The 25,579-nt window shown below is 48.9% G+C and overlaps 1 protein-coding gene across 3 annotated transcripts in view; it reads left to right on the top strand.

Annotated features, from left to right (window-relative positions):
- RSPRY1 (ring finger and SPRY domain containing 1) overlaps window positions 1-25,579 on the top strand; it is a 663,702-nt gene that overhangs the window by 520,442 nt on the left and 117,681 nt on the right. For all 3 annotated transcript variants that reach the window (XM_030203731.1, XM_030203729.1, XM_030203730.1), the window contains one exon: window positions 12,675-12,827. In XM_030203731.1, the coding sequence (XP_030059591.1) occupies window positions 12,675-12,827 (153 nt within the window). The remainder of the gene's footprint in view (window positions 1-12,674; window positions 12,828-25,579) is intronic.

Raw genomic sequence — 25,579 nt, 5'->3', positions numbered from 1 at the left:
AAAGAATCAGTTGGACCGCTAGATTTGGGCTCGTTTGGGTGGGAAAAAATTTTTCCACCTGACAACCCTGTGAAGGGCTTTATTAATCACTTAGAGACTGCAGCCCTTGCCTTTGCATTTTGTCTAAGGGCCCTGGTATGTAGAGTGCTCTGTATACTGCTACATTGTTTGCTCTGTGTATGCTTCTGGTGTATGACTTCTTAGCTTGGGCACAGCTCTGTTTGTTAGCCTGTGTACAGCTTTATTAGTTCTCCTGTGTTTGCTCTGTGTATGTTTCTGGTGTATGACTTGTTAGCTTGGGCACAGCTTTGTTTGTTAGCCTGTGTACAGCTTTACTAGTTCTCCTGTGTTTACTCTGTGTATGTTTCTGGTGTATGACTGGTTAGCTTGGGCACAGCTTTGCTTGTTAGCTTGGGCACAGCTTTGCTTGTTAGCCTGTGTACAGCTTTACTAGTTTTCCTGTGTTTGCTCTGTGTATGTTTCTAATATATGACTGGTTAGCTTGGGCATTGCTTTCCTGTTAGCTTGTGTTCAGTTTCCTAGTCTTCTCGTGTTTTGCTTTCTGGTTTTCCCCGTGTGTGTTTTCTTTTGCTTCTGGAGCTTCAGCCCTTGTTTTGGCTGTTGCCAGTACTCTTTGTTACTGGAGCAGCTGCCTTAGTCTTGCTCCTTGACCTGCCCAGAGACTTTGCTTTGTACCTGACTACTGCTTTGCTAGCCGCCTGCCCAGAGATTTTGCTTTGAACCTGACTACTGCTTTGCTAGCCACCCGCCCTGAGACTTGCTTTGAACCTGCCTACTGCGGGAACCCAGACATTCCCTGCCTGTCTGCCTTGCTTTCGCCTAGGTGCCTGGGGGCACTTCTGTATCCTGATTCCTGCTGTTCCTGCTTGCAAGTTCCAGTTCCGGTTTTTCCTGTAAGCCCTGCCGGCTGCCCGAACCTGAGGGCTCAACCCTCGGGAAAAGGTGGCTAAGCGTAGGTGAAGCCTAGGTCCAGTGTGTTCCTGTCCAGCGGGTTACGGTCCCGTGGGTTCCGCTCCAGTGTGTTCCAGTCCAGCAGGTTTCACTCCTGTATGTTCCAGTCCAGTGGGGCCACTCCAGTGTGTTCCAGTCCAGCGGGCTCCACTCCAGTTCGCACCCGTCCGGTGCGTTCCAGTTCCGTGTATTCCTGTGTAGAACTCCAGTCCGGGGTTCCGGTCCAGTCTTGTTTCGTCTCTACCTTGAAGGTGATCTTGCCTGCCACTGCCGCTCCACGGTAGTGGCCCAAGGACTCACGAACCCAGTGCTCCCGGGGAAGAAGCCTGACAGTATGTCAAGGTCCTCGGGAACGCGACATCATCCCAGAGAACTGATAGTAATTTGTAATTTATCTTTAAAATCGAGTGAGGTACTGGAAGATTGGAGGGTAGCCCATGTAACGCCGATTATTTTGAAAAGGTTCCAAAGCAGTGGCGTAGCTAGGGTAGTTGACACCCGGGGCCGGTCATTTTTTAACACCCCCCCCCCCCCCCGAAATCCAGTACTAGGCATACCGAGAATACAAAACACTCAGGACCTATAGAGCAATTCTACCATACCATAAGCAGTAATTTGTACGAGTCACACAAGGAAAAGGAATGCATCTTAAACACTACAGTGAGCACTAGAACATCAATTCACCTATTGTAAAACGAAAACAGACAGATTAGTACAGATCGTCGATCCTGCACAGTCAATGCCAACCGAAAGCCATGTCTTTTTCACAAATAGATACACTCTAATCCACTATAGAATAAGTAATCATAAACTTTCTATTTAGACAAAAATTAAACTGAACCCCCGATGCCAGACTCTGCATACAATGCAACACCACAGAAACAGAAAATGTCCTCTAGTACTGTGCAAAATATAAAGACAGCAGATGTAAATTTGAAAAACCTAACAAATACCAATCACCACTTTACAAATTAACAAATAGAAATAAACAAATATCATTTTATTGGACTAATACATTTAGCTTTCAGAGGCCAAAACCTCCTTCCTCAGGTCAATTCAGTATAGTACTGTTACAGTGTCCTATCCTGACCTGAGGAAGGGGGTTTTGTTCTCCGAAAGTAAAATGTATTAAAATTAGTCCAATAAAAAGATTACCTTATTTACATGTTCTATTATAAACATTTATTAACACAGCTACAATACTACTTTATCCTAAAGCAAAAAAATAAAAATATATATTTACAGTTCGTTGTCTCTGGTTTCTGCTTTCCTCATCTTTTCACTGTCTTCCTTCTATCCAGCATCTGTCTTTGCTCTCTCTCTGCCATCCAGTGTCTGCCCCTTCTCTCTGCCCCTTCCATGCACCATCTGCCCCAGTCTGCCATCTCTCTCTCCCCTTTCCATCAACATCTGGCCTCTATCTCTGCCCCTTCCATTTGCCCCAGTCTGCCCTCTTTCTCTCTCCCCTTCCACCCACCATCTGCCCTTTCTCTCTGCCCCTTCAATCCGCCTGCCCTCCCTCTCCTATCCGTCCAGGGTCTGCCCTCCCTCACGTGCCCCCCTTCCATCCAGGATCTGTCCCCTCGCTCTCTGCCCCCTCTTTTCAGCTCCCAGTTCCAGTCCCCTTCATCCACCACATGCCTTGCATCCCCCCCTTTCAGCCCCAGACCCATTGTCCCACCTGCCCCAGGCATGGACCCATTTTCCCTCCTGCCCCCTTGTCAGACCCCAGTTCCAGCTTCAGACCCCTTCTCCCATCTGAGCACTCCCCTCCCCCCAATCCCTTTCTCCCCTCTCTGAGCACCCATCTGAGCTCCCCCACCCCCTCCCCAATCCCCTTCTCCCCTCCTTGATGCTCTCCCACCCTCCCTAATCCCCTTAAGCACCCTCTGAGGCTCCCCACCCTCTCTAATCCCCTTTAAGCACCCCTCTGAGCTCCCCACCCTTCCCCAATCCTCTTCTCCCCTCTCTGAGCTCCCCCACCCCTCCCCAATCCCCTTTAAGCACCCCTCTGAGGTCCCCCACCCCTCCTCAATCCCCTTCTCCCCTCCTTGATGCTCTCCCACCCTCCCCCTTTAAGCACCCCTCTGAGCGCCCCCACCCCTCCCCAATCCCCTTCTCCCCTCCTTGATGCTCTCCCACCCTCCCTAATCCCCTTTAAGCACCCCTCTGAGCGCCCCCACCCTTCCCCAATCCCCTTCTCCCCTCTGAATCCCCCCCCCGACCCGAGATCCGTTCTCCTACCCTGTCCTGCTTTAAAAAAAATTTTCGAAGCGCCGGAAAGTGGCAGGCAGCGCGCCTCGCGTCTGCCCAGCTAGTAAAGAAGATCTCGCTGACGTCGTCACCTTTCCCACATTGAGTCCCGCCCCCCTCTGAGGCAACTTCCTATTACCGCGAGGGCGGGCGGGACTCAGTGTGGGAAGGACGATGACGTCAGCGAGATCTTCTTTACTAGCAGGGCAGATACGAGGCGCGCTGCCTGCCACTCTCGGGCGCTTCGAAAAAAAATAATTTAAAGGCGGAGCAGCGGGAACGGAGCACCCCCCCACCCGATGACACCCGGGGCGGACCGCCCCCACCGCCCCTGCTACGCCACTGTTCCAGAGGGGATCTGTGAAATTATAGACCGGTGAGCCTGACAGTGCCGGTCAAAATGGTAGAGACTGTTATAAAGAACAAAATTACAGAGCATATTCAAAAGCATGGATTAATGAGACAAAGCCAACATGGATTTAGTGAAGACAAATCTTTCCTCACCAATCTATTACATTTCTTTGAAGGGGTGAACAAACATGTGGATAAAGGCGAGTGGGCTGATATTGTGTATCTGGATTTTTTAAAGGCGTTTGACAATGTACCTCATGAAAGACTGCAGAAGAAATTGGAGAGTCATGGGATAGGAGGTAGCGTTCTATTGTGGATTAAGAACTGGTTAAAAGATAGAAAACAGAGAGTAGGCTTAAATGGAGAAGGGTAGATAGTGGGGTTCCCCAGGGGTCTGTACTGGGACTGCTGCTTTTTAACATATTTATAAATGACCTATAGATGGGAGTAACTAGTGAGGTAATTAAATTTCCTGACGACACAAAGTAATTCAAAGTTGTTAAATCGCAAGAGGATTGTGAAAAATTACAAGAGGACCTCACGAGACTGGGAGACAAGGCATCTAAATGGCAGATAACATTTAATGTGAGCAAGTGCACAGTGATGCATGTGGGAAAGAGGAACCTGAACTATAGCTACGTAATGCAAGGTTCCATGTTAGGAGTCACCGACCAAGAAAGGTATCTTGGCCTCATTGTTGATGGTACATTGAAACCCTCTGCTCATTGTGCAACGGCGGCTAAGAAAGCAAATAGAATGTTAGATATTATTAGGAAAGGAATGGAAAACAAAAGAGAGGACATTATAATGCCTTTGTATCGGTCCATGGTGTGACCGATTCCAGTCGCCACATCTCAAAAAAGATATAGTGGAGTCAGAAATGGTACAGAGAAGGGTGACAAAAATGATAAAGGGTATGGGACGACTTCGCTATGAGGAAAGGCTGAAGGTGCTAGGTCTCTTCAGCTTGCAGAAAAGATGGCTGAGGGGAGATATGATAGAGGTCTATAAAATAATGAGTGGAGTGGAACGGGTAGACGTGAATCATTTGTTTACTCTTTCCAAAAATACTTGGACTAGGGGGGCATGTGATGAAGCTACAAAGTAGTAAATTTAATATGAATCGGAGAAAATCTTTCTTCACTCAACGTGTAATTAAACTCTGGAATTCGTTGCCAGAAAATGTGCTAAAGGCTTAGCGGGGTTTAAAAAAGGTCTTGGACTGCTTCCTAAAGGAAATGTCCATAGACCATTATTAAATTGACTTGGGGAAAATCCACTGCTTATTTCTGGAATAAGCGGCATAAAATGTATTGAACTTTTTCAGCATCTTGCCAGGTATTTGTGACCTTGATTGGTCACTGTTAGAAACAGAATGCTGGGCTTGATGGGCCTTTGGTCTGTCCCAGTGTGGCAATACTTATGTACATAATATGAGGCTAACGCTACTCGGGTCCTTCGTTCTATCCAGCTCAAGACAATGCCTTATCTTTCTGGTGAGCTATTTTTAATATTCCAATTATTCAGATTTATAATTATCTGGACCAACCCCTGCAGAGGATAGTCCTGATAATCGGCGTTGTATTATATAAGCAATGATGGAACATATAGATAAATAAGATAAAGTAACAGGAGTAAGAAAATAAGGGGATTAATTTAAGGAAAGTTGCAAATGAGGTCAGAAATGTGCTTTTTGTTAATTGTACTTTGGAAACTAATGTATGAGAGGGAACAAGGTTAGAGTTGCTGAATGTTTGAGGTGCAGAAAAGTATGTGTGTGTGTGTGTTGGGGAGGGGGGGTTAGAACTTTTTCCTTCTTTTACTGCTTCTCTGTTCATTGTTACATCATTTTCTACCAAGGGGGGGGGGGTCCACCCCGGGTGCATGCCGCTGGGGGGTGCCGCGGTGCGCACCTGCTCTGAGTTCCCTGACTTCGCGTGTTCGCTGCAGCTCCCTCTGCCCTGGAACAGGTTACTTCCTGTTCCGGGTCAGAGGGAGCTGCAGCGAACGCGCAAAGTCAGGGAACTCTGAGCAGGCGCGCGCTGCAGCACCCCCCCCCCCCCCCCCAGAGGCGTGCACCCAGGGGGGGGTCAGTGCTGCACCCGGGGGGGCGGGGCGCCGCCCCGGGTGTCCGCCCACATAGGAACGCCACTGCTTTCCACTCTTATTTTTTCCATTTCTTTAGCTCTATCTTTCCCTATGCTTATTCCCTTTTCTCCTTCCCTTTCTCTTGTATCTTGCTAGTAGTTGCTACTGTCTCTTTATTTTCTCCGAGGAAAAGCAGGTTAAAAAAGCAAAAGATCTGAGTCTGCAGAAGAAAGGACAGATCCAATGCTGAAGTGAATGATACATACCTGTAGCAGGTGTTCTCCGAGGACAAGCAGGCTGCTTGTTCTCACGACTGGGTGACGTCCGCGGCAGCCCCCACCAACCGGAAGAAGCTTCGCGGGCAGTCCGCACGCAGGGCACGCCCACCGCGCATGCGCGGCCATCTTCCCGCCCGTGCGCGACCGTTCCCGCCAGTCTTGTTTTTTCCGCGCTGGAGAGAGTCGTGCGTCGCCGCTGTCTCTTGTCAACCCCGAAAAACCGTCGCTATCTCGCAGACCGACACCCATGCTTGGTGCCTCCAGTGCCTCGGGCCGGAGCACAATATCAAGTCGTGCTCTTTGTGTCTTGATCTCCGGAAACGGACTCAGGTTGCGAGGCAAGTTCTACGGGACCATCTTTTTGAAACTTGCGCCGGCCCCTCGACGTCGACCTCGACGGCATCGGTATCGACGGCCGGTTCTTCGGTACCGGTATCGATGTCCGCGAAATCGGCACCGATGGCATCGACCCCAGGAGCACAGGTCCCGTCGGCCCGCCGGTCCTCCGGTGAGGGTAGGGGTGAGAGGCCGCGTGGGCAATCGGCCCCAGTCACTCCCTCTGCCCATGGCCCTCGGGACCGAACCCTGTCTGACCCGGTTCCTCGAGACCGAGGTGGATCGACCTCCTCCTCCTCCGTTCCACCTGGCGCCGATGACGGGCACCGCAAAATATCAAAGAAGCACCGTCATCGGTCGCCTTCGATGCATCCGGCTATCGGTGCCGGCGAGGAGTCGACGCCGAAGCGTCAGCGTCGAGAGGAGAGGTCCCCTTCGGTAGTGGAGGTACCGACGCGTCAGGGTCCCAGCACTTCGGTGCAGTCTCCTGGACCCGAGCAGCTTCCGGCACCGACACCTCTACCGGCTCCCCCGTCTTTCCCGACAGCGGGCCTGGACGAGTGCCTCCGAGCCATCCTTCCGGGGATCCTGGAAGGGCTGATGCGCCAGGCTGTGCCGGCGCCGGGGGTGCTTGCGCCCTCGGCGCAGCTAGCCCGGTGCCGAGGCCTTCGAGACCGCCGCCGCTTGCGGCACCGGTCTCGACCGCCACACAGGTGGAGTCGACGTCGATGGAGGGAGCTTCGTCCCCGCCGGCGCGGGAGTCCACCGCTCAACAACACCGAGGCCTCGGTGCCTCGACGTCGAGCCGGGCCCGGTTAAGGACTCAGCTACATGAGCTTATGTCCGATACCGAGGAAGAGGCCTCGTGGGGGGAAGAGGAGGACCCCAGATATTTCTCCTCAGAGGAGTCTGCGAGCCTCCCCTCTGACCCCACGCCTTCACCAGAGAGGAAGCTCTCGCCTCCTGAGAGCCTCTCCTTTGCCTCCTTTGTAAGGGACATGTCCATTTGCATTCCCTTCCCCGTGGTCTCTGTGGATGAGCCGAGGGCTGAGAAGCTCAAGGTCCTCGACTATCCATCACCACCTAGAGAGTCCTCCACGGTGCCGTTGCACAATGTCCTCAAAGAGACACTGCTTCGGAACTGGATGAGACCATTATCTAATCCCACCATTCCCAAGAAAGCAGAGTCCCAGTACAGAATCCACTCAGACCCAGAGTTAATGCGGCCCCAATTGCCCCATGACTCGGCGGTCGTGGATTCTGCTCTCAAGAGGGCACGGAGTTCGAGGGATACCGCCTCGGCGCCCCCGGGGCGGGAGTCTCGCACTCTGGACTCGTTTGGGAGGAAGGCCTACCAATCTTCCATGCTCGTGACCCGCATCCAATCTTACCAGCTCTACACGAGCATCCACATGCAGAACACTGTGAAGCAACTGGCGGACCTGGTTGATAAGCTCCCGCCGGAGCAGTCCAGGCCTTATCAGGAGGTGGTCAGGCAGCTGAAGGCGTGCAGAAAGTTCCTGTCCAGGGGTATCTATGACACCTGTGACGTGGCATCTCGTGCTGCGGCCCAAGGTATAGTGATGCGCAGGCTCTCATGGCTGCGTGCCTCTGACCTGGACAACCGCACCCAGCAGAGACTGGCCGACGTCCCTTGCCGGGGGGATAATATTTTTGGCGAGAAGGTCGAGCAGCTGGTGGACCAACTGCATCAGCGGGAAACCGCCCTCGACAAGCTCTCCCACCGGGCGCCTTCAGCATCCACCTCAGCAGGTGGACTTTTTTCCCGGGCCCGGCAGGCTGCACCCTATGCTTTTGCCAAGCGTAGGTACACCCAGCCGGCCCGAAGGCCTCGACAGGCACAGGGACAGCCCCAGCGCGCTCATTCTCGTCAACAGCGTGCGCCTAAGCAGCCCCCTGCGCCTCCACAGCAAAAGCCGGGGACGGGCTTTTGACTGGATCCACGGGAACATAGCCGCCCTCAAAGTGTCCGTGCCGGACGATCTGCCGGTCGGAGAGAGGTTAAAATTTTTTCACCAAAGGTGGCCTCTCATAACCTCCGACCAGTGGGTTCTCCAAATAGTGCGGTGCGGATATGCCCTAAATTTGGCCTCCCTTCCACCAAATTGTCCTCCGGGAGCTCAATCCTTCAGCTCCCATCACAAGCAGGTACTTGCAGAGGAACTCTCCGCCCTTCTCAGCGCCAATGCGGTCGAGCCCGTACCACCCGGGCAGGAAGGGCAGGGATTCTATTCCAGGTACTTCCTTGTGGAAAAGAAAACAGGGGGGATGCGCCCCATCCTAGACCTGAGAGGCCTGAACAAATTCCTGGTCAAAGAAAAGTTCAGGATGCTTTCCTTGGGCACCCTTCTGCCAATGATGCAGAAAATCGATTGGCTATGTTCCCTGGATTTAAAGGACGCATACACTCACATCCCGATACTGCCAGCTCACAGACAGTATCTCAGATTCCGCCTGGGCGCACGGCACTTTCAGTATTGTGTGCTGCCCTTTGGGCTCGCCTCTGCCCCACGGGTGTTTACAAAGTGCCTCGTGGTGGTGGCGGCGTATCTACGCAAGCTGGGAGTGCATGTGTTCCCATATCTCGACCATTGGCTGGTCAAGAACACCTCGGAGGCTGGAGCCCTCCGGTCCATGCAGTGCACTATTCAACTCCTGGAGCTGCTGGGGTTTGTGATAAATTACCCAAAGTCCCATCTCCAGCCAACCCAGTCTCTGGAATTCATAGGAGCTCTGCTGAATACCCAGACGGCTCAGGGCTTCCTTCCCGAAGCGAGGGCCAACAACCTCCTGTCCCTGGCTTCGCAGACCAGAGCGTCTCAGCAGGTCACAGCTCGGCAGATGTTGAGACTTCTGGGTCATATGGCCTCCACAGTCCATGTGACTCCCATGGCTCGTCTTCACATGAGATCTGCTCAATGGACCCTAGCTTCCCAGTGGTTCCAAGCCACCGGGAATCTAGAGGATGTCATCCGCCTCTCCACCAGTTGCCGCACTTCACTGCTCTGGTGGACCATTCGGACCAATTTGACCCTGGTACGTCCATTCCAAATTCCACAGCCCACGAAAGTGCTGACGACTGATGCATTTCGCCTGGGGTGTGGAGCTCATGTCGATGGACTCCACACCCAGGGTCTGTGGTCCCTCCAGGAAAAGGATCTGCAGATCAACCTCCTGGAGCTCCGAGCGATCTGGAACGCACTGAAGGCTTTCAGAGATCGGCTGTCCTGCCAAATTATCCAAATTCGGACAGACAATCAGGTTGCAATGTATTACGTCAACAAGCAGGGGGGCACTGGATCTCGCCCCCTGTGTCAGGAAGCCGTCGGGATGTGGCGTTGGGCTTGCCAGTTCAGCATGCTCCTCCAAGCCACATACCTGGCAGGCGTAAACAACAGTCTGGCCGACAGACTGAGCAGAGTCATGCAACCGCACGAGTGGTCGCTCCATTCCAGAGTGGTACGCAAGATCTTCCGAGAGTGGGGCACCCCCTCGGTGGACCTTTTCGCCTCTCAGACCAACCACAAGCTGCCTCTGTTCTGTTCCAGACTTCGGACACACGGCAGGCTAGCGTCGGATGCCTTTCTCCTTCATTGCGGGACCGGCCTCCTGTATGCTTATCCTCCCATACCTTTGGTGGGGAAGACCTTACTGAAGCTCAAGCAAGACCGCGGCACCATGATTCTGATAGCGCCATTTTGGCCCCGTCAGATCTGGTTCCCTCTTCTTCTGGAGTTGTCCTCTGAAGAACCGTGGAGATTGGAGTGTTTTCCGACTCTCATTTCGCAGAACGACGGAGCGTTGCTGCACCCCAACCTTCAGTCCCTGGCTCTCACGGCCTGGATGTTGAGGGCGTAGACTTCGCTGCGTTGGGTCTGTCGGAGGGTTTCTCCCGTGTCTTGCTTGCCTCTAGGAAGGATTCCACTAAAAAGAGTTACCTTTTCAAGTGGAGGAGGTTTGTCGTTTGGTGTGAGAGCAAGGCCCTAGAACCTCGTTCTTGCCCTGCACTGAACCTGCTTGAATACCTTCTGCACTTATCAGAGTCTGGCCTCAAGACCAACTCAGTAAGGAATCACCTTGTGCGATTAGTGCTTACCATTATCGTGTGGAAGGTAAAGCCATCTCTGGAGAGCCTTTAGTCGTTCGATTCATGAGAGGCTTGCTTCTGTCAAAGCCCCCTATCAAGCCTCCTGCAGTGTCATGGGATCTCAACGTCGTCCTCACCCAGCTGATGAAACCTCCTTTTGAGCCACTGAATACCTGCCATCTGAAGTACTTGACCTGGAAGGTCATTTTCTTGGTGGCAGTTACTTCAGCTCGTATTGTCAGTGAGCTTCAAGCCCTGGTAGCTCATGCTCCATATACAAAATTTCATCACAACAGAGTAGTGCTCCGCACCCACCCAAAGTTCCTGCCGAAGGTGGTGTCGGAGTTCCATCTAAACCAGTCAATTGTCTTGCCAACATTCTTCCCCAGGCCGCATACCCGCCCTGCTGAACGTCAGTTGCACACTTTGGACTGCAAGAGAGCATTGGCCTTCTACTTGGAGCGGACACAGCCCCACAGACAGTCCGCCCAATTGTTTGTTTCTTTCGACCCTAACAGGCTAGGGGTCGCTGTCGGGAAACGCACCATCTCCAATTGACTAGCAGATTGCATTTCCTTCACTTACGCCCAGGCTGGGCTGGCTCTTGAGGGTCATGTCACAGCTCATAGTGTTAGAGCCATGGCAGCGTCAGTGGCCCACTTGAAGTCAGCCACTATTGAAGAGATCTGCAAGGCTGCGACGTGGTCATCTGTCCACACATTCACATCACATTACTGCCTCCAGCAGGATACCCGACGCGACAGTCGGTTCGGGCAGTCGGTGCTGCAGAATCTGTTTGGGGTTTAAATCCAACTCCACCCTCCAGGACCCGAATTTATTCTGGTCAGGCTGCACTCTCAGTTAGTTGTTCTTCGTAGGTCAATTTCTGTTATACCCTCGCCGTTGCGAGGTTCAATTGACCTGGGTTCTTGTTTTGAGTGAGCCTGAGAGCTAGGGATACCCCAGTCGTGAGAACAAGCAGCCTGCTTGTCCTCGGAGAAAGTGAATGATACATACCTGTAGCAGGTGTTCTCCGAGGACAGCAGGCTGATTGTTCTCACCTACCCTCCCTCCTCCCCTTTGGAGTTGCGTTTTCATCTTTTTGCTTGTCATTCAACTGGCGGGAACGGTCGCGCACGGGCGGGAAGATGGCCGCGCATGCGCGGTGGGCGTGCCCTGCGTGCGGACCGCCCGTGAAGCTTCTTCCGGTTGGTGGGGGCTGCCGCGGACGTCACCCAGTCGTGAGAACAATCAGCCTGCTGTCCTCGTAGAACACCTGCTACAGGTATGTATCATTCACTTCAGCATTGGATCTGTCCTTTCTTCTGCAGACTCAGATATTTTGCTTTTTTAACCTGCTTTTGCTTCTCTCATGAGTGAACCATTTTGCTTGCTTGCTTTCTTGTCTACATATATGTTCCTCCTTTTTGCTCCTTCCCATTATTGCTGTTCAACACTAGATTTCACTTTGGGGAATTTCTTACAAATTTTCTGTGGCAATTAAGGTAGGTTATAAAGACATTTGCATATAGTTAAATTGCTTAATATGCATAATTTTTTCTTAAAACAGCTTCCAGTCTTTGTATGTCTGGATATATTTTTTAAACATTTTTTAAATATTTTTCCACTTTCTGTCTTCTATTTCTACTGCTGCATCTCTCTTCTAACACCTTATTTTCTCACAGCAGCTGCTCTTCTCCCATCTCCCTTCCTTTCCCAAATGGTTTCCTTTCACTCTCAGCCTGGCAGTACCAAGCTATCCTTTGCTTCCTTTTTTTTTCTCAGTCTGCTTTCCTTCCTTACCTCCTTCTCTGCAGCAAACTATTCTATCTTTCTTTTCCTGTTGCTGGCACAGCATGAGTCCCCCTAGAGGCCTTGTTTGGAAAGGAAGAGAGATTGGACTCAAGCAGCTTTAGCCCTGGAAGGAAAGTGAGGTTGGGACCAAGCAGCATGTGGAGGTGGAAGTCAGAGTGAGTCCTGAGTAATAGGCCAGAGCATCAGCAGTGGATTACTGAAGTCTGCTGAAAGTTTCTTGTAATTCTGTGGCAATTGCTGGAGTTCGTGATAGTTTCCTTAGACATTGAATAAGGGGAAACTATGGATACTATGAGATTTTAATTCCTCATGTGGGACATAAGATTTGGGATAATTTCTTGACACTATAAAACTGTCTGCTTTATGATCTCTATTTTAAAGAGTACAGCGGGTTAAATATATTTGATTTTGTACTTGATTTTCTGTGCTAGTGGTGGTGTCTGTTCACTTTTCTATTTTGTTTTTATTTCTAGATCTGGCTTTTTTGCTGCAGCAAGTTTTATGTCCTATCAGCAATGCGAGTTTAACTTTGGAGCAAAACCTTTCAAGTACCCACCTGCTATTAAATTTAGTACTTTTAATGATTATGCTTTCCTGACACCTGATGAAAAAGTCATTTTGCCAAGGTAATCGTCTTTGAATGTCTTATACAATGCTTGTTATTTTTCTAGGTGGCATGTTACAGTAGTGTGAAGACAAGCCTAATGTTGTGGGGAGCATTTTGCTGTAACGTTTGTGTGCACCTGGCCTGCAATTTGAGTACAGCACAGCAGAACTGGTAACTAGGTTCATGGATGTGTACTGGTGTTTAAAAAATTTGCAGTGCTGACGTTTTATAGGTAGGGTTGGAGCAGTTGAATTTCTTGGATTTGGTGAATAGATAATGGTTGGGACAGGAGGCTCCTTTCTTCCTCAAAATGTACCACCTGTTCCTCTGATCCCATTCCCACCCACCTTCTTAATGCCATCTCTCCTGCTCTTATTCCTTTTATCTGTCACATTCTCAACCTCTCACTTTCCACTGCGACTGTCCCTGCTGCCTTTAAACATGCTGTGGTCACACCTCTCCTTAAGAAGCCTTCACTTGACCCTACTTGTCCCTCTAATTACCGACCCATCTCCCTCCTTCCTTTTCTCTCCAAATTACTTGAGCGTGCTGTTCACCGCCGCTGCCTTGATTTTCTCTCCTCACATGCTATTCTTGACCCACTACAATCTGGTTTTCGCCCTCTCCACTCAACCGAAACTGCGCTTACTAAAGTCTCCAATGACCTATTACTGGCTAAATTCAGAGGTCAATATTCCATCCTCATTCTTCTTGATCTTTCCGCTGCTTTTGACACTTTCGATCACAGCATACTTCTCGATACCCTGTCCTCACTTGGATTCCAGGGCTCTGTCCTTTCCTGGTTCTCTTCCTACCTCTCCCTCCGCACCTTTAGTGTTCACTCTGGTGGATCCTCTTCTACTTCTATCCCTCTGCCTGTCGGCGTACTTCAGGGTTCTGTTCTTAGTCCCCTCCTCTTTTCTATCTACACTTCTTCCCTTGGTTCATTAATCTCATCCCATGGCTTTTCCTACCATCTCTATGCTGATGACTCCCAAATCTATCTTTCTACCCCTGATATCTCACCTTGCATCCAAACCAAAGTTTCAGCGTGCTTGTCTGACATTGCTGTCTGGATGTCTCAGCGCCACCTGAAATTAAATATGACCAAAACCGAGCTTCTCATTTTCCCCCCCAAACCCACCTCCCCGCTCCCCCCGTTTTCTATTTCTGTTGATGGCTCTCTCATTCTCCCTGTCTCCTCAGCTCGAAACCTTGGGGTCATCTTTGACTCTTCTCTCTCCTTCTCTGCTCATATCCAGCAGATTGCCAAGACCTGTTGTTTCTTTCTTTACAACATCCGTAAAATCCGCCCCTTTCTTTCCGAGCACTCTACCAAAACCCTCATCCACACCCTTGTCACCTCTCGTTTAGACTACTGCAATCTGCTTCTTGCTGGCCTCCCACTTAGTCACCTCTCCCCCCTCCAGTCGGTTCAAAACTCTGCTGCCCGTCTCGTCTTCCGCCAGGGTCGCTTTACTCATACTACCCCTCTCCTCAAGTCGCTTCACTGGCTCCCTATCCGTTTTCGCATCCTGTTCAAACTTCTTCTACTAACCTATAAATGTACTCACTCTGCTGCTCCCCAGTATCTCTCCACACTCGTCCTTCCCTACACCCCTTCCCATGCACTCCGCTCCATGGATAAATCCTTCTTATCTGTTCCCTTCTCCACTACTGCCAACTCCAGACTTCACGCCTTCTGTCTCGCTGCACCCTACGCCTGGAATAAACTTCCTGAGCCCCTACGTCTTGCCCCATCCTTGGCCACCTTTAAATCTAGACTGAAAGCCCACCTCTTTAACATTGCTTTTGACTCGTAACCACTTGTAACCACTCGCCTCCACCTACCCTCCTCTCTTCCTTCCCGTTCACATTAATTGATTTGATTTGCTTACTTTATTTATTTTTTGTCTATTAGATTGTAAGCTCTTTGAGCAGGGACTGTCTTTCTTCCATGTGTGTGCAGCGCTGCGTACGCCTTGTAACACTATAGAAATGCTAAATAGTAGTAGTAGTAGAAGATATTCATTTTGATTTTAAACTGAAATTGATCATTCAACCTGTGCTCAAGAGGCTGTCATTAGACATAGGCCTGGTTGAGAATTTTCATGTGCCCTTTTTAGGTTAAATTATTGAAAAATGGAGACTTGCTAGTTGGCAGGTGTTTCTAATTTTCACTGTACCAAGACTATGCTGTATGTTATGTTATATGGTTGTTTTTTGATAACATAATAAGTGACGGAAGATCTGAACAGTCCATCCAGTCTGCCCAACTATCATACTCATTTTCAATCAACAGTTATAAATCAACAGTGAATGTGATGGTAAAATACTTAATCATGGTCTCTTTGGCATTTCTGGGACATAGACCATAGAAGTCTTCCCGGCCCTGTCCTTATGTTCCAACTACTAGAGTTGCTGTTGAAGCCTACTCCTGCCTATCTGTCTTGACATTTGCGAGACACAGACCATAAAAGTCTGCCCAGCACTGTCCTCAGGTTCCAGCCACTGAAGTTGCTGTTGAAGTCCTTTCCAGCCCATCCTAAACCAGATTGCCATAAACAGGATACAGACCATACAAGTCTGCCTGGCACTAGCCCTGGTTCATCACAGCTGGAGTCGCCATCTAAGCGTCACTCAATACATCCACACACATGCAGCTATTTAAGTTTACGGTTTTTTTTATACCATTCATTTTCTAATTAGAGATCCTTTGTGTTTATCCCATGCCATTTTGAATTCTGTCACCATTTTTGTCCCTACCACCTCCCTCAAGAGGGCATTCCAGGCTTCGACCACCCTCTCTGTGAAAGAGAATTTTCTGACATTACTCCTTAGTCTACCGCCCCGCAACCTCAACTCAAGTCCTCTGGTTTTACCGTTTCCCCTTCTCTAGAATATATTTGTTTACATATTAATACCCTTTTTTTTTTTTTTACTTTTATTTGTATAAGTTTAGACAGTACGTCAAGAAATACACATGGTACAGAAAACAAGATAAAGTAGGAAAGTATAAACTACTATGCCAAAGAAATATGTATATACTTTCATCCATATCAGTCCACAAGAAGCTGGAAGGATCCAAAGCACTATACAAGAAAATATTAACTATGAATCAGAAATATGCATGCTAACTAAAGAACAGAATTCTTGTTAATCAAGGTGTAGATGTTACATAGGCATAATTGGGAGATGTGAAGAGTTAATACTTTTTGATAACAAAAATCATTTAGATGAGCAGGCTCATAAAAATGTATCTAGCAGATCTAATTTAATTACACATTTACATGTGAAATTTGACCAAAAGAATCCTCCAAGTTGTAATACCCTAGATCTCATTTCAAGAAATAGTTTTCATCTTTTTTGATTTACTTGAGATACATCTGGAAACACTTGGACCCAACAATTCAAAAATCTTTTCTCTCTTGTTAAAAAATAAATGTGAGTCTGTATCAGGTTCTAGCACAAATTTTACAATCAAAGTCGCAGGAGTTGCTTCTTGGTCTTCACCTTTAATAATTTGATTTGCATTTAATTCATCAAAAGAAACATCCGTGCCAGGGGCAATATCTTAACCACCAATGGCAATATTATGCATTCACAATAGGGAGGGCAGGATTGCTCCAGTATCTTCAAAATTTCAGAAAAATAACGTTTAAGAGTTAGCAATGGGGCATTAGATGCAACTTTTGGAAAATTCAGAAATCATAAAGTATTCTTGCATAAGGAGTCTCCAAACTTTCAAGTCTTCGATATATCACCAAATTATCTTTTACCAATACAGCTTTCAGGTCAGAACTAGATTTAACTTCAAGTTAACAGAGCTCAAATCTTTTTCCGTCAATGAAACTTTATGCTGAAATTCAACCAAGGTCCCTTGATCCACATAGGACTGAGAGGGCATTAATTCCAACTTGTTTGGGGAAAGAAAAGCTTTCTGGTTTAATCAAAGCCTCCCAAATAACAACCAGAGTAATCAATTTAGGTTTATACCTGAAAGAGCCGGTTCATAAAGCTCAGCTAAAATATTGTTCGGAATGTCACCTGAATATATATTAGACCCAATTAAAGTACCAATCAGAAATGCTATACCTAGAGAAGAAGTGATGTCACTGACCCGAGTGGCAGCTTGAACATGGAGCTCCCAACTTTCTGCTAATTATTAGCTTCCTGTTTTGCCCTCGGGAATACAATATCGTGCTGCATATTCCCTGCCAGTGGGAATAAGATATTATCACAAGGAATATCATCCTCCCGCTCTAAATCAGTTGATATACAGTCATACGCATTCCAGCAGAGGGCAGCGGCTCTGGGTCTGGACCGCAAGGATCAAAGGCAGCGGAGAAACAGCAGTCACTGCTGGATGAGCTCCAGCTTGCTGAGCCCAGTGGAACACCCTCCTTGCAACACAAATCACTATCAACAATCTGCGCCTGGCTTCAGATTAAAGCAGTCCGCCAGGAGCTTGCAGTGCTGGGTGCAGACCTCCACGGTGAAATAGCGGAGCTTGGACACCACGTGGCTGAAACGGAAGCAGGCCTGGAGGACCACGCAGAGGCTATGAGTGCAATAGAACAACAGCTAAAGGACCTAAACAGAGAAACCCAGTATTTACTTGACAAAGTGGAAGATCCTGAAAATAGGAGCCATCTCTCCAATATATGGATCAGAGGACTACCAGAGCTCCCCGAATATTTGGATTGTGGATCAGTGGTGCAGCGCATTGCAGCCAATATACTCTCCGATCCTGCCAATCCGCAGGCCCCTTCCTCCATTCGTATTGAACGAGCACACCGAGCGCTGGGGACTAGACGGCCTAGTGTACCTAAAGATATCGTGGTGTGCTTCACTGAATTTAAAACAAAAGAAGCAATAATGACTAAAGCAAGGGCGGCCAGCCCCATGGTGTGGGACAGTTACCCGATAGAGATTTATCACAACCTATCAACCACCACTCTTAAACGTAGGAGTGAATTTCGACCTCTTAACACATCACCTGTGGGAGGAGGGAATCCACTATAAATGGAAACATCCTTTTGCTCTGTATTCTACTAAGAGGGCAAGCTACGTCAAGTTGGCACAAGAATTTTTACCCACGCACAATGAGGCTGAACAGTCTGCCAAGACCTCCATGCCAGGCACTAAAAAACATGATAGCCCAAAATTGCAACAAATATCTCAGGTCAAGGGCTGACTTCGGAGTCAACTATCTGGAAAGCAACTACCAACTCCACAACGACCAGGATGAGGCAATTGTTTCCATGAACTCTGACATTATGAACTCTTTGGACAGCTGAATAACATTTACCAGCACTAATCCTGGACAATGAAAGGATGGATCTGCAGAGGATACTACTTTGTGAAGTCTGGCAGATGACTGGGAGACTCCCTTCTCATAGGGGCATGACACGGTTAGAAATATTGCCATGCCTTAGTTGGTTTTGGGGAAGGGGGATTTGGGATTTTGGTACAGGAATTGGTGGTTGCTGTCACGTCTGTGATCGTGACCACCCTCAGACTTACCTTATTTCTGGGGGTCAGCATCTGTGCTGGCTTCTGTCTGTTTCTGTGTTAGTTTTGTCTCTGTCTCTGTGTGCTGATTGCTTTACTAGACCTCACCTGTGTGGGCTATGCCTCTCTGAGGAGCCAGCATCTAAGATAGCTCCCGCTTCTTCTGTTCCAGCTTCCAAGATGGCTCCTGCTTGTCCTTCCTGTGTGTTCACTTCCTATGTGTTCTAAGCCTCTCCTTGGTGTGAGTGTGTTCCCTGCTCCTGTCCTGCAGTAGGTGGCATCATCAGTGAGAGCCTTCATAAGGAAGTGCTGTGCTTGCATAGTGTTATGCCAAAAGGTCGTCAGGTTAGTGAGTGCACTGTTGCGCTGCTACTTAGCCTTTCTCTGGGGCTCTTGCCCATCTGCTTTGTGCCTGTGGACTGCTAGTCCTTTTGTGTGGGCTTTTGCCCTTCTGCTTTGTGTCTGTGGATTGCTAGTCCTTCTTTGCCTTACTCTGTGTTTGGAGTCTGAAGCTTCAGCCATTTTCTCTCTGTCTGTGTTTGGAGCTGCTGAAGCTTCAGCCCGGACTCTTATCCCTGGTTTATTCCTCTGCCTGCTGCCTGCCCAAAGACTCTGTTAGCTCCTGGTTTCTTCTTCTGTCTGCTGCCTGCCCAAAGACTCTGTTAGCTCCAGGTTTTCTCTATTATCTGCTGCCAGCCCCAAAGACTCTGCTAGCTCCTGGTTACTTCCTCTGCCTGGTTCTGCGTAGCCTGCTTGCATCTCCTGAGTTCTGTTTCTGCCCAGCTTGCTTGTATCTCCTGAGTCCTGTTTCTGCCCAGCTTGCTTGTATCTCCTGAGTCCTGTTTCTGCCAAGCTTGCTTGTATCTCCTGAGTCCTGTTTCTGCCAAGCTTGCTTGAATCTCCTGAGTCCTGTTTCTGCCAAGCTTGCTTGTATATCCTGAAGTGTATATCCTGAATCCTGTCTTTGCCTAGCTAGTGTTTATTCCTGAGTGTATATCCTGAATCCTGTCTCTGCCTAGCTAGTGTGTATATCCTGAGTGTATAGCCTGAATCCTGCTTCTGCCTAGCTAGTGTGTCTATCCTGAATCCTATCTCTGCCTAGCTAGTGTGTATATCCTGAGTGTATATCAGTAACGTCTCCTAATTATATTTACCTGTCTAAATTTCGATCATGATACTTTCTATGTAATACTAACTGTTTTCTCCTAATCTACTATCTACTAATAACGACACATTGTAAGCCAAATTGAGCCTGCAAAGAGGTGGGAAAATGTGGGATACAAATGCAATAAATAAATAAATATATCCTAGCCCCGGCTCCTGCCAAGCCTTTGTGTACGTCTTGTCTCCTTAGTCTGTCTTGTGTTTCTGTCTTAGTGGCTGCGTGCAGCTTTCAGTCCTAGTCTAGTTCCGTGCCAAGCCTCCCTCGTGTATCCCAGCCCCAGGGTGGGTCCTCTGGATCTTCAGTTCCTGCCTTATCCTGCAAGTCCTGCCGGCCACCTGCACTCAGGAGCTCAACTCCTGAGGAACGGTGGTCAAGCGCAGGTGAAGCTGTTCCTGTTCTGCCTGTTCTAGTTGCCTGCCTCAGTTAGTACTCCAGTCCAGAGTTCCAGTCCTGCTCTTCCTTGTATCCAGTTCCAGGGTGGTCTTGCCTGCCGCTGCTGCTCCTCAGCAGTGGTCCAAGGACTCACGAATTCTGGTTCTGCCTCGAGAACCCAACAGTTGCTGATTAGGCCTGCTAGCTGGTATCAGTTTCATGTCTGAGTTTCACTGTGTAACTCTTAATGTTCGCAGCCCCAACTCTCCCATGGAGTATAAACTGATATTTAAAGAAATGCAACACCTGAAGCAGCAACATGAGAAATCTGGCACAAATACTACCCCACTATCATGTTTGCTTCTTATCGTTCTAATACGAAATCTAGAAGCGTTCTTATAGCCCTATCCTTTGTCCTCCCATGGTAAGTGCATCAGGTTTTTCTGGATAAGGAGGGTAGATACTTGCTAGGCAAAGTGACTGTGGGAAGTGTTCTCTATACCCTACTATCGATCTGTGTTCCTAATGAAGACCAAGGGGCCTTTTTAGAAGGCCTAGAGCAGGAATTGCAGCATATGGCGCGGGACGGATAGTGGTGGGCGTGGATTTTAATCTTACCATAGACCCAATATTGGATAATTCCACACGACAGGTACATTATGCAAAATGGGACAGAAATTTGTTTAAAAGTTTTATGGCACATTGGGGTTTGGTGGACCTCTGGCATGAGACTCATGGCCGGGAGAGAGACTATACTTGCTTTTCTCCCAAGCATAATACATTCTCCAAGATAGACCTATGGTTGAGGGATGGGGATGTGGTGGCGCTATTGCAAGTGGTCATTATTGAAACGTGTACCTGGTCAGATCACTCCCCAGTGGTAATGACCCTTAGGATAAAAGATATAAAATTGGTCCCTAGATATTGGCGGATGAATGATGCTGTGTTGCAGGATCCACAGAATGTGGCAACCTTGGAGAAGCACAATAAGGAATATTTGGAACTTAACGATGAGGACATGGTGCCAATCTCACTATGGCAGGGGCTAAAGGTGCAAGGGCAAATTATAGCATTGCAGGCCCATCTTTATATAAGACCCAGTCTGCCCAAGAGTATGCCTTCAGAGAACAAATAACAATGTTGCAAAAATTACATAAGGCCAACCCCTCAGATTCCAAGAGAGCTGACACCCTGCATTGGCTTTGGGTGCAGCTCAGTGAAGTTCAGATTGCCAAGCTCTCTGACCACCTACCACAAGTGCAGCAGGAGCACTTTGAATTTGGTGATAGGGCCGGTCTGTTACTGGCCTCTAAGCTCAAAAAGCAGGCCCAATGCAATCATATCTTTAATATGAGTGGCTCTGGAGCAGTGCACCTCGCAAGGGCAGATACAGGCGGAATTCTATGATTTCTATGCAAAGCTATACACCGGAGTGGATGCCCACCCAGGCAGCTATTGATAGCTACCTTAGCAAGGTTAATCTTCCCCAGATGTCACAGGGAAAGGCAGTGCAAAAACATAACCCTGGAGGAAATTAATTGGGCTATAACTAATCTCCCCCATAATAAGGCCCCAGGCCTGGATGGATTTCCAAAGAAGTTTTATGAACTCTTTGCTAAGCATCTGGCACCTATATTGTTGAGAGTATTTGACACGTTTGACATTGCTCAGAGATTGCCCTGCTCCTGGAGGCTCATGGCTGTAACGTTGCTGCTAAAACTGGGGAAAGATCCCCAAACTTGTAGCTCCTATAGACCGATCTCCCTTTTTAAACTCTGATTATAAAATATTCACAAACTTATTGGCCAGGAGACTTCAACTAGTCCTTCCTCACCTGATACATGAGGATCAGGTGGGGTTTATTGCAGGACGACATGATAACATTAGGTGTTTGATTCACTTGATCCAACAGGCACAGGATGACCAGATACCCATGTTACTACTATCGATTGATGCTGAAAAAGCGTTTGTTAGGGTGAGCTGGCGTTCATATTTGCAGTTCTGACTCGGATGGGAATGGGGGGGGGGGGGGGTGCTCTATCCCAGCTCCATTTGCTTTACAAAACTCCACTAGCAACCCTGAAAATTAACGGAACATACAAACGGCCATTAGAGCTTCATAGGGGTACCCAAGAGGGCTGTGCAGTCTCCCCTCTACTTTTTGCCATCTCTATCGAACCCCTTGCATGCCTGGTTAGGGGGGATCCAGCGATCAGAGGGCTTGTAGGAGGGAGTAGGGAACATAAAATTATGCTATTTGCAGATGATGATTTCCTGACTCTTACATCCCTGGAAACATATCTGAAACAGGTTATGGAAATTATTACTCATAGTAACATAGTAGATGATGGCAGAAAAAGACCTGCATGGTCCATCCAGTCTGCCCAACAAGATAAACTCATATGTGTATACCTTACCTTGATTTGTACCTGCCTTTTTCAGTTCACAGACCGTACAAGTCTGCCCAGCAGTATTTCCCGCCTCCCAACCACCAGTCCCGCCTCCCATCACCGGCTCTGGCACGGACGTATAAGTCTGCCCTCCACTATCCTCACCTCCCAACCACCAACCTCTCTTCCCCCACCTGCTCCGCCAACCAATTTCGGCTAAGCTCAGTATGGGGGGATGTCGGGTTTTAAGGTCAGTATTACTAAGTTGGAAATTCTCAATCTTACAATCCTCCAGCAAGAGACGGACCAACTGAAGAGGGTCCTCCCATTTGCGTGGGCATCTAGATCCATTAAATATTTAGGGGTCCATATTATACCCACTCTAGAAGGGTTATACACTGCCAATTTCCCCATGACGCTCTCTGAATTATTTGCGGAATTAGATAAGTGGGAAGGGCTAATAAACATATCATGGCTGGGACACATTCACGTGATAAAGATGATTCTATTGCCAAAGCTATTGTACTTATTTTTGGCTCTCCCACTTCCAATACCCTGCAGATTCTTTGAGAAACTTAACCGGAAGCTTTTCACCTTTATATGGTGGAAACGTCCGCCGCGTGTGCGGCGCTCTATGCTGTTCCAGACAATCACTAGGGAGGGAATGGGAGTCCTTAATTTCTATATTTATTATCAAGCGGCACAACTTAGTATACTTGCAGATTGGACCCCCTCCACGTCCAAAAAATGGCTTCACTGGGAGAGGGCATACCCCGTTCTATTGGGGATGCTCTGTGGCTACCAGAGAGTGATCTACTGGCTCTCATTGGGTGGGGTTGCCAATGGGGATTGGTCATCCGCTGTCCACCTGCTACTCCATACGAAAGAAATTCTTTCCAGACTGCAAGTATTATTTACAGACATCCCTCCGATGGGCCCCGGGGTTCCCCTCAGGCTCTAGTGATCCAGTCTACAAAAGATGGGCATCCAATGGTCTTATACACATTGGGACAATGGGGGGATAGTTAATTTTGATGAGCTGCAAGATGTGTATGGGCTGGAAAGCAAGGAGCTCTTCCATTATTGGCCGGTGCGAGATTTTTATTTTTTTTGTATTTATTATTTAGATTTTGCTCACACCTTTTTCAGTAGTAGCTCTAGGTAAGTTACATTCAGGTACTCTGGATGTTTCTCTGTCCCAGGAGGGCTCACAATCTAGGTTTGTACCTGAGGCAATGGAGGGTTAAGTGACTTGCCCAAGATCACAAGGAGCAGCAGTGGGATTTGAACCGGCCACCTCTGGATTTCAAGACCGGTGCTCTAACCACTAGGCCAGTCCTCCACTTTATCCACATAAGAGCTCTGGAGGATCTGGGTCTAGCCAAAACAGCATTGGAGCAAGCTCTTCAGGGTGGGGGAGGGAGGGGCAGCGTCTCTCACCTATACTTAGCCTTATTATCCTATATAGGTTTACCATACGTCTGGACTCAAGTGAGTTTGTTCCCTCAGAGTCCCACCCTCGAGGAAATGATGTCAGAAGGCGGGACTCTGTGGAACGAACTCACGTCACGAAGGGAGGGAGGGAAGAATAGAGACGGGCAGGGCAGGCTTTGAAATGACGCGGCCGCCGCTGGGACGGAGGTAAATTAAAGATTTAAACCCCCAAGGGCGGCGCGGGGCAGATAGTAAGTGAGGGAAGGGGAGACCCACGGCGCCACTCGCCCAGATGGATGGAGGCAGGGGAGAGGAGAATCGCGCTGGGTATGGATGGAGGGGGGCAGGGGACAGAAGAGAATTGCTGGATATGCATGGAGGGCAGGGGAGAGGAGGGTTGCTGGACATGGGTGGATAGAGGGCAGGGGAGAGAGGAGGGTTGCTGGACATGGATGGAGGGGAGGTCAGGGGAGAGGCGATTTGCTGGACATAGGTGGATGGAGGGGAGAGTAGAGTTGCTGGACATGGGTGGGTGGCTAGAGGGGAGAGGAGGGTTGCTGGACATGGGTGGGTGGCTAGAGGGGAGAGGAGGGTTGCTGGACATGGATGTCTGGAGGGCAGGGGAGAGAGGAGGGTTGCTGGACATGGATGGAGGGGAGGGCAGGGAGAGAGGAGAATTGTTGGACATGGATGGAGGGAAGGGAAGACAGGAAGGAAATGCACATGGATGAAGGGGAGAAATTCTGGACATGCGTGGAGGGAAGACAGAGGAAGGAGATGCACATGGATGGAGGGGAAGGGAGAGAGAAGAAATGCTGGACATGGATGGAGGGAGGGAAGAGAGAGGAAGGAGATGAGATGAGGGAAAAGGGAGAAAACCTGCACATCGATGGAGAAAATAGGCAGAAGCTGCATCCACTGGACAGTTAAGTCTGCAGAGGACTCAGCTTTTACTTACGGCTGTAAGGCAAGAAATGAAGAAGAAAGGAGGAAAGTAAAGAAATAAATGGAAAGGAAGCCCTGGAAACGGAGTTAAGAGGACAGATAGCAGCAGAATCAGGTACTGGGCCAGCATGAACAGAAAAACAAAGTCACCAGACAACAAAGGTAGAAAAAAATCATTTTATTTTAATTATAGTGTTTGGAATATGTCCACTTTGGGAATCAGGTGCTCAACGTTAAAAGTTTGTTTATTTACTTATTGATGGCATTTTATCCCACATTAAACATGAATTAGATTGGAACCTGGGAGCATGGTGGGAGAAGAGAAAAAGGAGACGCTAGGGGGGAGGGGCACCAACTGATAGTCTGCAGGGCGGCACCAGAGACCCTAGGACCGGCCCTGTATCTGCCCTGGTGGCCTAGTGACCTCTTTGGGGCAGGAAAGAGCCCCCTCTTTCCTTCCCGGAGTGCTGCCTGTCCTTGCCCTACATCCTTCTCAGTCTCGGCTCGGGATTCAAAATGGCCGCCGAGATTTGAAGCGGCCTCGCGAGACTCCAACTCTCGGCGGCCATTTTGAATCCCGAGCCAAGACCGAGAAGGATGCAGGGCAAGGCAGCACTCCGGGCAGGAAAGAGGAGGTTCTTTCCTGTCCCGAAGAGATCACTAGACCACCAGGGCAGTAGACAGTAGGAGAGGGGAGGGGAATATGTGACAGGGGGTGGGGCGAGGATGTGAAAGGGGCCGGGTGTGGGCGGGACAAGGGCGTGGTGAGGATGCGAAAAGGGTGGGGCGTGGGCAGGACAGGGGCGGGACATGTGTCCTCTTTTTAAGAGGACAAAATATGGTAACCCTAATTATATAATAACCCCCAACTCCATTATACTTTCCGATGGGAGGCTGCATTACAAACAACCTTTCCCCCTGAGACTTGGGAGAAAGGATGTTGATACCTGC

This window comes from Microcaecilia unicolor, chromosome 5 (genome assembly GCF_901765095.1).
Source record: "Microcaecilia unicolor chromosome 5, aMicUni1.1, whole genome shotgun sequence".
In the NCBI taxonomy this organism is placed as follows: Eukaryota; Metazoa; Chordata; class Amphibia; order Gymnophiona; family Siphonopidae; genus Microcaecilia; species Microcaecilia unicolor.
The sequence above is the reverse complement of the archived record's forward strand: the minus strand, read 5'-3'. Positions and strand labels throughout refer to the sequence as shown.